The sequence below is a fragment of the Cornus florida genome, unplaced genomic scaffold (assembly GCF_030987335.1).
Source record: "Cornus florida cultivar Cherokee Brave unplaced genomic scaffold, ASM3098733v1 CherokeeBrave_3.0.0_Hap2_Chr10, whole genome shotgun sequence".
Classification (NCBI taxonomy): Eukaryota; Viridiplantae; Streptophyta; class Magnoliopsida; order Cornales; family Cornaceae; genus Cornus; species Cornus florida.
The window spans coordinates 108,967,415-108,980,200 of NW_026775580.1; the positions used below are offsets into that span (position 1 = coordinate 108,967,415).

The 12,786-nt window shown below is 36.9% G+C and overlaps 1 protein-coding gene across 2 annotated transcripts; it reads left to right on the forward strand.

Annotated features, from left to right (window-relative positions):
- Nucleotides 1–557: 557 nt before the first annotated feature.
- On the forward strand, nt 558–12,292 carry LOC132276959 (subtilisin-like protease SBT2.5). Of its 2 annotated transcripts, XM_059778625.1 has the most exons (12): nt 558–931; nt 1,168–1,268; nt 1,562–1,757; nt 3,078–3,222; nt 3,356–3,750; nt 6,252–6,347; nt 6,461–6,533; nt 8,470–8,755; nt 8,995–9,320; nt 9,650–9,917; nt 10,262–10,543; nt 11,514–12,292. In XM_059778625.1, the coding sequence occupies exons 3-12, from the start codon at nt 1,582–1,584 to the stop codon at nt 11,918–11,920; spliced, it is 2,454 nt and encodes an 817-aa protein (XP_059634608.1). In that variant the 5' UTR covers nt 558–931; nt 1,168–1,268; nt 1,562–1,581; the 3' UTR covers nt 11,921–12,292. The 2 variants fall into 2 exon arrangements, with proteins under 2 accessions (XP_059634608.1, XP_059634607.1); XM_059778624.1 differs by lacking the exon at nt 1,168–1,268.
- The last annotated feature ends 494 nt before the right edge of the window (nt 12,293–12,786 follow it).

Below are 12,786 nucleotides of genomic sequence, written 5' to 3' on the forward strand. Positions count from 1 at the left end.
TTTTTATAATTGAAATGTAGCAGGTTTAAGAATTCCCTTTATTTCATTTTATTGGAATATCATATTAAACAATGAGGAGATAACCGATAAGATTCTTTATTGTCTTTCCTTTTAACCCCCCAAACAGACTTATTTTGAGAAAATATTTAAAAGATATATTTTATACATAAAATGTGTATGAATAGAACAAATTCACATTGTCCATATCTATTTTTATTTATTTTTGGATGGAGAAAATATAAAAACAAATAAGAAAATGTATGATCACTTTTTTTTCATTTTAAATTTTGTTATTAACCAGCTTCAAAATTCATTACACCAAGGCTTTACATTTTGGACTTTGGGGATCTGGCTCAAGGGCAATAGCGTCATTATAAAAAATGACCAGGGATAATTCCGTAATTGAAGCTACAATTAATCAAACCATCTGAGAAGCGAGAATCCGACACCACACGCTGGAATGTTCCTATTTTTCACTCTCTTTACTCTTAAAAAATAGCATTATTTAATCAAAATTTCCCTAATTAAAACTCAAATACATTAAAAAATGTTGTTTATTTAACGATTTATATGCGACTCCTCCATCTTCGCTTCCCTGTCTGGCGCGTCTGAAAAGATAGAACCCTAACCACCACACCTCTCTCCCAGTGCCCAGTCTCACTCTCTCTCTCCACACTAACTGTGCAACCCTAGTTTGGTCTCCTTATTCAGCTAACATTGATCTCTTTGCTCAACAACTCCAGTTAATTTTCAGTGTGTGAATATATATATTGTTAATGTCACACTTGTAGTGGTGGATGATATGTAGCGTATTCGATTTCGGTCGTAATTAGTGTTCGATTGTTGCATTTTCGGTGGAGGAACAGTGACGATCGCTTCTATGTGAATTTATTGCAGATAACGCTTTTGTTGATTCCTTTCGTGAATCAATGTGAGTAAAGATCTCTGCTTTATACTATTGCTTTGGTTCAAATTCGATTTTATTTTTTATTTCTAAGGACAAAGATGTGAGCTAGGGTAGATCTTGTGATTCCTTTCTTGAATTGTTGGTCTTATACACACTCTCTCACTCTCTCTCTATCTCTCTCTCTCTCTCTCTCACACACACACACACACACACACACATATATATCCGTATATCAATTTTTGTCTCGCCGTATTACGCAGATTAATCACATGTGGCAAATGTGAATAAGAGAGAGCCTTACCGATTGGATCAACTTATTGCTTTAATAAAACACAACGCTATTCGTTAATTGAAGTTGCTGGTTTACTCTCACTCTCTATATATAACTATCTGTGTATCTGTATATTTTGTGCCATCTGTTTCTATTTTCATAGGACGTTCAGTCTTTTTTCAATGCATCTATACATAAACTACTAAAACTGTGTTTATGTTTGTACTGGACACGGTTGAAAACAAGCTTGTTTTTATGTAATTAAAAATGCTAGAAATAAGCTTTGATTGCTCTTTCCAGTCTCTGACTCTCTCTAGAATCATCACTTAATTTTTAGTTAGTTATTAGTAAATTGAACTTAATAGATCTTTTGGCTCCTGTAGTTGACTCTGGATCAGTGAAAATGAGGGATGTCGAGTTTAGGTGTACAATTTTAATGTTATTTGGCCTCTTGATCATTGGGAAGGCGGAGGTTTACATTGCAACTGTTGAAGGAGAGCCTGTGATAAGTTATAAAGGCGACCTTGATGGTTTTGAAGCCACAGCGGTGGAGTCCGATGAGAAGATTGATGTCACCAGGTACTGACAATGTCTCTCAAGTAGTATTTTGTTTTAAAAAACTAAATGTATTTTGAAATCTTGGCTGTAGCATGTCACCCTCTAATCAAGCCATGCAAGTGGGTCCTGACCGCTGAAATGTCTTGTTAAAGAATAGGACTTTTTTTCCCCTGTTTATATGTTTGACAATCTGATCATTTGAACTATTCTACTGGCTTTCATTCTTATCACTATTATTAAAATTGATACTTATAGGAGAGATTGGCTGCACCTTATCATGTAAATTATCCTTCAAGGACACATAATTGGGTGCTTAGGTAGCGGTAGTTACACTGTTACAGCGTTTATTGTGATATTATTCAACATAAATTGCACTTATATTGATTTTTCTAGGAGATCTAATCTAAATTATCAACATTAATAAATTTTGTCTGATATAAGCATGTTAAATTGACTCGGTACATACTGCACTTATTTGGGTTTTATTAAAATTTTATAAGTAAAACTAAAGGGATGTGAAATCAGCAGTCCAAAAAAGCTCCTGCCCCCCATTCTTTGTTATATGAAATCTATTACTATTATGGAGTGTGGGAGGCTATTTTGGAGTGTGAATATTGCCCACCTGATTAAATTATATGTTATTGATAAAATGTGCCTTTTCTGGTAGATATTAATAAATTTCTCATGATATAGACAAGATGTTATTGCTGTTTGTTCATTTTTTTGTGCTTGATTTACAAGGACTAATGTTTTATATCCCCTTCTTGCTTTATGCCTTTTGGTAACAGAACTTATATTTGAACCAGTCCCCCTATTAAACAACACTAAATCCTTCAATTACCAAATAATTTAAAATTGACAGAACCAAGTTGTCAAGTCTCTTATTTGCAAATGTTTCCTTCTCTGGCAGATAGAAAGATAAGGTATCACATAAAGTACCTCAAACTCATGTCATTTTCCCTTGCTTTTGTTATCACTCCTTCTTAATGTCTAACAATAAGATTAGATGTGATCTTGTTCAGCTACTTAAATATTCTGATATGGATGTACTATATATCATGCCTTTTAAAAAAAAAACTACCATGCCATTCTAACTACAGCCAGTATTATTTTGGGAGAAAAAGCTGTTGCCCTATCACTTCCACATTCTATATGATGCAATTTGAGGAGTATACTCCTTATTCTGCCGAGGAAAAAAGTTTCTCTGAATCTCCGTTGATTGTTACCATGCCTTTTTCCTTAAACATTATGATAGTTTTCTTCCCTATTTCATAAAATTCATTGATACATTTAGAGCCATGCTTGTTTACACATTTCCCCTATATTTTGGGCCTCTTTCAGTGAAGTAGTTACTTCCTATTCTCGTCACCTTGAAAATAAACATGATATGCTTCTCGGGATGCTGTTTGACCGTGGGACCTACAAGAAACTCTACAGCTACCGGCATCTTCTAAATGGTTTTGCAGTTCACATTTCTCCTGACCAGGTGACAGCTTGGACTTCTTTTCTACCAGTTTTCTTTTAAAAGTAATTTCTATTTATAACAATTCTCTTAGCTGGTTGATCTTCAATCCTTTTGCATTTCCGTTTCCTTACACAATCTTAGTATATATTAGTAGGCAGAAATTCTTAGACGGGCTCCTGGTGTGAAATCTGTGGAGAGAGATTGGAAAGTGAGGAGACTTACAACACATACACCACAATTTTTGGGACTTCCAACTGGAGTATGGCCGACAGGAGGCGGCTTTGATAAGGCTGGAGAGGACATTGTAATAGGATTTGTGGACTCTGGGATTTATCCACGTCATCCAAGCTTTGCTACGCACAATACCGAACCATATGGCCCTGTTCCGAAGTACAGAGGAAAATGTGAAGTTGATCCTGATACCAAGAGGGACTTCTGCAACGGAAAAATTATTGGAGCCCAACATTTTGCGGAAGCTGCAATAGCAGCTGGGGCATTCAATCCTGCAATAGATTTTCCTTCTCCGTTGGACGGTGATGGACATGGAAGGTTAGAACCCATACACTTCTATACTACTAATTCCAATGAGAATATGGTGGTGCCATTTCTTTCTTTTAATTTTTATGAAGTTCTTCTGTATTTGCTTAATAGCTTTATTTGAAATAGAACTGGTTGACATGAGGAGATAATAATAGCTTCCAGGGAACTAAAATAACCTGTGTACTTTTTGCCAAGTTTAAGTGGGGTTTGATGTGGAACTGGTCTTTGATACATGTTGGAAAGTTGAACCAGTAATATGAGAGATTTAAATTCAGGGAAATGCAATAAAGTAATACATATAAGGTTCTGGATGTGTGACTATATATAACACATAACTTAATTTGAAAATAAAAAAGTGAAAAATCGATTATATACACCTTATCACGTAGGTAACACATAAATTAATTTTACTATTACACACACGCAAGCCTACAAACAGCTATGACCTTAAATAGAGCGGAACGGAAACATGGGATTCATGTAGCTGACCCCAAGTAATTGGGAAAAGGCTTGGTTGTTGTTGTTGTAAACCTGCAAACAGCTGTTTCTGACTGCACCACATTACTTATAAATGTGTTTGCAAAGCATATTGTACAATAAGACGCGAGATGCAAAACCAAATAGACTGTGGATTGGATGTGATGAATGTTTCCTTATATGATATTGGTTATTGCATACTAAATCTTGCATATTTTTTGTTATAACACAAATTCACAACCTAGGATACACTAAAATAACCTATGATGCTCTAAAATGTTAGCATATCATGGTTTTTTTGTTGTTCTTGTCCTGTCCTCTATAATCGTGAGAGGCTTTGGGTGTTGTCTTCTACTACAGGGACATGTCCCAAGACGGGTTGGCAAACTGAAGTAGCACTGCAAATGAACCAAACTGTTCATGTACAGTTCAGGCTTGACTCGTTTGAAGCTTGGATTGGGCTCATTTATTAAGTGAACAAGCTGAGCTTGAGCTCGATTTTTAAGCTCTTTTGATTAACAAGCTGATGCTGAACAATGCTAGGCTTGTGAACAATCTCATTTAATCATGATGAGTTTTTTTTTAGTATAAGATTAGTCCGATGAAAATAATAGTCCATGGCTCTCTATTAATCAAATAAGACTCATTACAATCATATATATAAGCCTATATGTGAAAGATATATTAAACCAAATGATAAACCCAACAAAAATGGCCCATGTTCCTTCACCAATCCAACTAAAGCCCATATGCATCCACAATTAGAAATCCTAATCTATCTCATTTTCAATTGCCATACTCTCATGCCCCTATCCTCACTCTCAACTTTCATTTCCTGGTTGCTTACAACCACCTTCTCGATCCAGGCCTTGATTCTATCATTCCTCTCCCTTCACAACATTGGTTTCTTTCTGGAGAAGATACGATCAATAACAGTATTAGACAACTTTAGTTTCTGACGGGACAGTCTTGAACTACGATAAGATTTTTTTTTTTCAAACCATAATAAATAAAAGAATTTTAGTTAATTGATATTTTCATTGAGTACATTTACGATTGTTATTGGAGGAAGAGAGAGAGAGAGAGAGAGAGTCTCGCATAGCTCCATCCTCGGATGCGATAGATGGAAAGAGAACGGTGGACTACTGTCGACTATTTCCTCCAACTTTCAAGTATATATGTATGTAATATATATTTGTAATTGTATATATGGACTTGTTTGAATGTGTAGGTGAAGCTATGTGTATAATCTATGTGTGACCTTTGTACAACACACACACACACACACACACACACACAATGCTTTGTGTGATATATACATCTTACCTGAGATTCTATGTGTTTGGACAAGTGAGATCAAGTTGAGCCTAGCCGAGCCTGAGATTACCAGGATTACTAACAAGCTGAGATCCTTTCGACTAGACCAAGCTCGTCTGAGTACAAGCCAAGTCCGAACACCTCTCTCACTTTGGCAAGCTGAGGCCTAACATGCCAAACCTTAGCTTGGTTCAGTTCATTTGCAACCCTAAATAGAAGGGGAAAAAATTCAATAGTTCAAGTGGTCAGAAGTATCTCATCCCAACCATGCGCATTCTGCGACATGAGTTTTGTTTCTTTTAAAGCAATGGAAAAACAAAAACTCGAATACTAAGGGAAGGAAAAAGGCTGAGGCTAATACAACCTTATGCCAAAATCCAACACACTCAAAAGAGAACCTCATGGGATTTTGTCTGAAGGACTCTTGTGCTTCCCTCTTGGCCAAGGAATTTTCTTCCTCACTAGTCCATGTCGGGACCAAACTCATAACCACTTTATGAGTGGAAAGCAAATTCAAAATTTCTCTTTGGAGGTCAATATATAACCAACCACAGCCATAGTCTCTACCTACTTCACTGCACAACCAAACAGAAAAATGAGGAAAAATTTAATTGTTCTGTTTGCTTAGTTTTACAGCGTTTCAAATTTTTTCAACTGCTAGTCACTTCATTCTATTTAATTTTGATCTGTTTTTCTTTAACAATGTTGCCTGACAGTCATACAGCAGCTATTGCAGCTGGAAATAATGGGATTCCAGTGAGAATGCATGGATATGAATTTGGGAAAGCAAGTGGGATGGCTCCTCGTGCCAGGTGAGGATCGAATGATCGATATATATACTGGCGAATATATAGTACGAATTTTCATCATCCTCTTTCTTGGTATTAGTTACAGGAAGAACAATTTTTTATTTGTCTATGTTCAGGATTGCTGTTTACAAGGCACTCTACAGGCTTTTTGGAGGGTTTGTTGCAGATGTTGTGGCTGCCATTGAGCAGGTATGCTGGTATGCCAAGATTGACTTATGAAATTGGAGGAGATGCTAGTATTATTCTTTGTTGCGTTTGTCCTCTGGAATAAACTGAGGCTATGATGTTGTATAGCTTTCCTTATTGTCTCTTGTTTCCATGCAAGCAAAGCACTCAGAATTTTAGATCTGTTTACTTTGACTGGCAACGAAATGGAAGCTTCTTCTTGTTCACTTTCTGAATGTCTTATTTGTGCTCTTCTTTTTTGCTTGATTGATTTTCTGCATGGTATAAATTATAAATACCATCAACAATGATGAGGTTTTTCGAGGAAGTTATAATTTTGAGAAAATTATACCAACTTAAGTTATGGTGTTCTTGCTGCCACTGAATTTTGTTTGTTTTTCTATAATCCCAATTTTGCTAATTGGTGTTTGCCATCCTATTTGTCTCACCTTTTTGAAGATTGGTGGAGTGAATCTTGTTTTTTTTTTCTTCTATATTTTGCCTCTTTTCGAGGATTGGTGGAGCGAATCTCCTTCTATTTTTTTGCCTGAGTGTGGAAACAACTCCTTTCTGCATCATTTGGTGTATCCAGAAGGAGCTCTAACAGGTTGCCTTTTGAGACTCCAAGCTTTTGTGTCGTTGCTGAAACCCTTTTCAACTTTTTTGGTAGGTAATATTCTTAAAACTCTCTGGACTACAAATTTTGAAAGTTTTTCGGTAGTCTCTTGTTTACTAAATTCTTGTTGATTTCCAATTTTTTCCCTATTAATTGGGCAGTTTGGCTTTTAGCTTTAGCATACTTGGTTGGTGGTTTAGAATTTTTTGCCTTCTCTATCAGTTGATGGTTTTTTATTTATTTATTATACATATTCTAAAGTTCGATTTCAGTTGCGACAGTGTAGGAGAAAAAATTTCTTAGGTGTCATGTCACATGAGATCAGGTTTCAGATCACACAGTACTTTCAGATTTCCTTGAGTGAAATATATAGCATTTACTTACAAAAAGAAATAAAAGGGAAATATATTGCATTTGGTGACGAAATTATTGAAGGAAAGATATCAGGCCTTAGTAAATAAGTGACTGTGCCATGAGGGAGGCTGTTGATTCTGGTACTGTAGTTGATGAGATCAGGTGGTGCTAAACTGTTTAACAAGAGAACTGCTACCTTGGCGTGGGGAAGAACCATGAAGGTTGAAGGGTAATTCTTTTTGAAGCGACAAATTTAGTTGGCAATTTGTGGCAGTTTGTGTATTTTTATTTTGGATAGAATTTTCACTTTTTGGTTTCACAGATGCAAAAATATTTTAATAATTTTGTAAATTGCTCTCTCTCTCTCTCTCTCTCTCTCTCTCTCTCTCTCTGGTTTGGTTATGGTGTTTATACTATTACCTTCTCTGGAGTTGTCACCTGTCATGTTTTTTGACTTGGTAGGAAGTAATATAGTCATATTTATTTCAGCTATAGTATTGCTTAGTTCTGTTGCAATGTGTTCTGCATACTTTCTGTTTGAAACATTTAGTAAGTTCGTGGCACTTACCAACTTTTTTTTATGGTGGAACAACTCTGACCTGCTGCTTTGTGTGGTTTGCTTGTTGACATCTAAGTAACAGCTCTGTGTTTATTTATTTATTACATATATATATTATGTATCCTCTACTTCTTACATAAATGGAGCATCTTTCTTTAAGTTTTATTTAATTTGCTGAACTAAAATCTTGATGGCTGAGATGCTCCTCATGTGCCCACTACCCAGAATGATACAACAAAAAAAAAAAAAAAAAATGAGAGAAAGAAAAAGAGAAAAGAAACCGTTAATTGATGGCCTCTCGAAGGCTGCAATAGCTGCAAGTGATATGAGAATCTGAGATCCTTTTTATTACTTATTTTTTTATCTGTCTGATAATCTTTTATAATTTCTGCTTACGTAAGGAATTTGATGTTTGAAAGCTTTTGTAACAGGCTGTTCATGATGGTGTTGACATTCTCAATCTCTCGGTGGGGCCAAACAGTCCTCCAACAACCATAAAGACCACATTTTTAAACCCTTTTGATGCTACACTTCTTGCAGCTGTGAAAGCCGGTGTGTTTGTTGCACAGGCAGCTGGAAATGGAGGTCCTTTTCCAAAAACCTTGTTGTCTTATAGTCCATGGATAGCATCTGTGGCTGCTGCAATTGATGATCGTAGATACAAAAACCATCTGAATCTGGGAAATGGGAAAATATTACCTGGAATTGGGTTGTCACGTAAGTTTCACGCAACTTGATTATATCTTGCCTTTTTTTTTTTTTTGGTTTTAATTTGGTAGCCTTCAAGAGGATTCTCATGTGATGTTGCAGCTGTTCCATTCTACAATATTTATTTACATAATTAAATTCTATTCTCAATTACCTTCGAACTTCTTGTTTGAGATCATTCTTTACTAGTTTCCCTTGATATATGTATGCATTCTCAAAGCTGAAGCATGTTTCATGGCTTATTGTAGCTGCTACACATTTGAATCAAACATTCACCATGGTCGCGGCTAATGATGTACTGCTTGATTCTTCGGTCATGAAGTACAGCCCTTCAGATTGCCAAAGGCCAGAAGTTTTAAACAAAAACTTGGTGAAGGGAAACATTCTTCTTTGTGGCTATTCCTTCAATTTTGTTGTTGGTACTGCATCAATCAAGAAAGTGTCAGAAACAGCCAAGAGCCTTGGTGCAATTGGCTTTGTTCTTGCAGTAGAAAATGTTTCTCCAGGAACGAAATTCGATCCTGTTCCTGTTGGAATTCCTGGGATTCTAATAACAGATGTTAGCAAGTCAATGGTAAGTATCATGGCTCTTCTACTTGATGTTATGATTTTTGGGAGTCAAGTACTACTGGGCCTTAGCCCTTGGGCTGTGCCATATAAGTATTTAGAATGGTAATCACATATGGACAGTGCCACTGAAGTTCACTTTTGCAAGTTTGTACTCCCCGATGATCACCACCCATTTCCTTTTCAGTTTGTTCTACTCTTGCTAAGATGCATTGCTTTCTTTTGTCTTCACATTTTGTGTATTTATTATTTTCTTGCCTGTTCTTAATCTCAAGTCTGGACTATTCCTGGTTCTTATGTTTTTGTTATCCACTGCATGGGCATCCCTGGTTTTAGGAGCTTATAGACTACTACAACATCTCTACACCAAGAGATTGGACTGGACGAGTAAGGAGCTTCAAGGCCACAGGCAACATCGGGGACGGTTTGCTGCCCATACTCCACAAATCAGCCCCCCAAGTAGCATTATTCTCTGCTCGAGGACCCAATATAAAAGATTATAGCTTTCAAGATGCGGATCTTCTCAAGCCAGATATTCTAGCTCCTGGTTCTCTAATTTGGGCAGCCTGGGCTCCAAATGGGACGGATGAGCCTAATTACATGGGTAAAGCAATAATATTCCTGATCACTATTCTCTCCTTGTTTTAGACGTTCCATTAAATGTTTTAGGCTTAGAGAGGCTCTACCAAGCTTTTATTACTTCAAAAGTGGAATAGAATTTCGCGGCACTTAAATAATTTTTCTGACATATGTATATATGTATGTAAATTTGAGGTTTTGACCAACTTGGCCAGTGTGGCCTAGCGGTACCAAGCTTCTACTTCTCAAAGAGAGGTTAGGGGTTCGAGCCTCGGTGGAGGCATTTGTGTGTGAGTACCAACTAGGAAAAAAAAAAAAAATGCACTTAATACATACTAAGCAACTTAGAAATCATTTTGCTTGGATTAGGTGAAGGATTTGCAATGGTATCTGGAACTAGCATGGCCGCACCACATATTGCAGGGATAGCTGCTCTAATAAAGCGGAAGCACCCTCATTGGAGCCCTGCTGCCATCAAATCAGCCTTGATGACGACATCGACTACACTGGACAGAGCAGGGAGACCTCTTCAAGCCCAGCAATATTCTGGTTCTGAAACCATGACATTGGTATCAGCAACACCTTTTGATTATGGTAGTGGCCATGTCAATCCCAGAGCTGCTCTAGATCCTGGACTTGTCTTTGATGCAGGTTCTTTCTTTGTCTTCTTTTCTTTTCTTCTTCACTTTTTCCCCCCTCATAATGAGATAACACACGAGTTGAGGCCCAATGAGGCTTGATCTATTATTGACTTCACGTGGGAATTGAAAGTAAATAATATTTGTTTTGATGAACTTGAATTTAAACCAATGTACTTTCCACTTACTGCTTGGGGGTTTGATCCTTCTATCACTGCTATGATTTGACTCCTTTTATTCATTTACTTATTTTTGAGTGGGTTTTGATTTTCACAAGAAGCCAACTGTCAGATTTCTGAAGTATCTGTTATCTTGCCTGCCAACCTGACACATCATTACCTAGATGTTATCATATTTCACTTGCACGTGGTCATAGACTTAGCCTCTGTTCAATTATGGCCACAGAATTTGTATGATGTCCAGGGATTAAATCTTATTGTACATATATGACACACACACACACTCTTTGGACACATTTAACTCTAGTAAGGTTGGTAAATGTTAAGAATCTCTGAATCTCAAGGAAGATTTCTGATAGTTGCTTCTTTATTTCTCTTTTCTGAAGTTAAATAATAATTCTGGGAGATAAAGAGGGGTAAGACTACCAATTCAAAAAGCCCCGCTACAACCAATTGCTCTAAAAGTTCAAGCTGTTTAAGAATGGGCTAACAATGTACATCAAGCTCCAACACGGGCTATAGTATAGAAATGACAGACCTGTTGCCCAAGAGGTGTATGGGAAAGAAGAAATATGAACCCTAGAAATTGCTATATATTTAGATGGGTAAATGAAAAAGTTATCTGATGAGGAACTTATTTTTGAAAGTATCCGAGTACTAGGAAACTGTTTAAGGGATTTCATATGGGAATGTTTGTCTTGTTTTTAGGATGTTTGAGAATATTGACTATTTGGGTGGGCAGGTTGTTCTCTAGTTTTAATCCCTAATCGGTCAAACTTCTTTTTGCTGGATTCTATTTTGTAGGTTATGAGGATTACTTGGGCTTCTTGTGCACAATACCTGGAATTGATGCTCGTGAGATCAAGAACCACACATATTCACCATGCAACTACACTCTTGGCCACCCATCAAATCTGAACACCGCATCAATCGCAATTTCCCATCTTGTTGGTACTCAAGTTGTTACACGCACTGTCACGAATGTTGCGGAGGAAGAAACATATGTGATAACGGCAAGAATGGCACCGGCGGTTGCCATTGAAACCAACCCCCCAGCCATGACTCTAAGACCTGGTGCTTCACGGAAGTTTACGGTGACTCTCACTGTCCGATCACTCACAGGAAAGTATGCTTTTGGAGAGGTTTTGATGAAAGGAAGCAGAGGGCACAAGGTCAGGATCCCTGTGGTGGCTATGGGTTACCAGCACTAGCTTGGATTAATAATGGAAATTAAGTCGTTATGGGTTGGGATATTCTTTGTAATATGTGGGAATAAGATATAAAAAGCTAAATGTATTTGTCTGAAATATATACACATATATATATATCTATGGAAGGGATGTAAAGAAGATCACTAATAGTAGGGTGAGACTACTAGTTTCTTCCTCTCATATAAGTTTTGCTAATTTGTTTTGTAATATGGTGGAATGCCTGTATTCCCCTTTACATTGATTGTATGAAGTAGCCTTGGTTCCTAGGTCTTTAAAGATTGGAGAAGCGAAGGAGGGTTGGGATGGGGTTTTATGCTTCTCTATTGTTGTATTATTGACTTTTCTAGTAATAACTAATTACAGTTTGCACCATCTTGGTTGGATTATATTGCCTTATTCAACTTTCACAACCTCTTACGCCCACGCATTCAGATAAATTGCAACCCATGGCTATTTGCTGCAAAAAGTCGGAGAACGTGACAACCAGAGATTGTTACACTAGTTGCCAATAATGAATAAAGACACAACTGACATGTGGTACCTGAGGACTTAAGCTACACTTTTAACCTATCTAATCCAAGACAGCATTTGGAAAAAAAAATAAAATAAAAAAAAAAAATTCCAAGACAGCTTTTGAACTACTTAATTGTGTTGGAGACAATTGGTTTTGAGGACTCGAGGTACAAAAATGAATCGCTCAAGTGTTCAATCATCGTTATTACACAAAATACAAAGTAAATTGTTAATAGAAAAATGATTCCCAGTGTTGCGGGTTTTTGTCCCTCGATTGGATTTGGATGCGAAGTGTCTTGACCTCATAAGGGCTGTTAAACACAAGCCGTAACGCTCCCGCCCTTCTTATAACG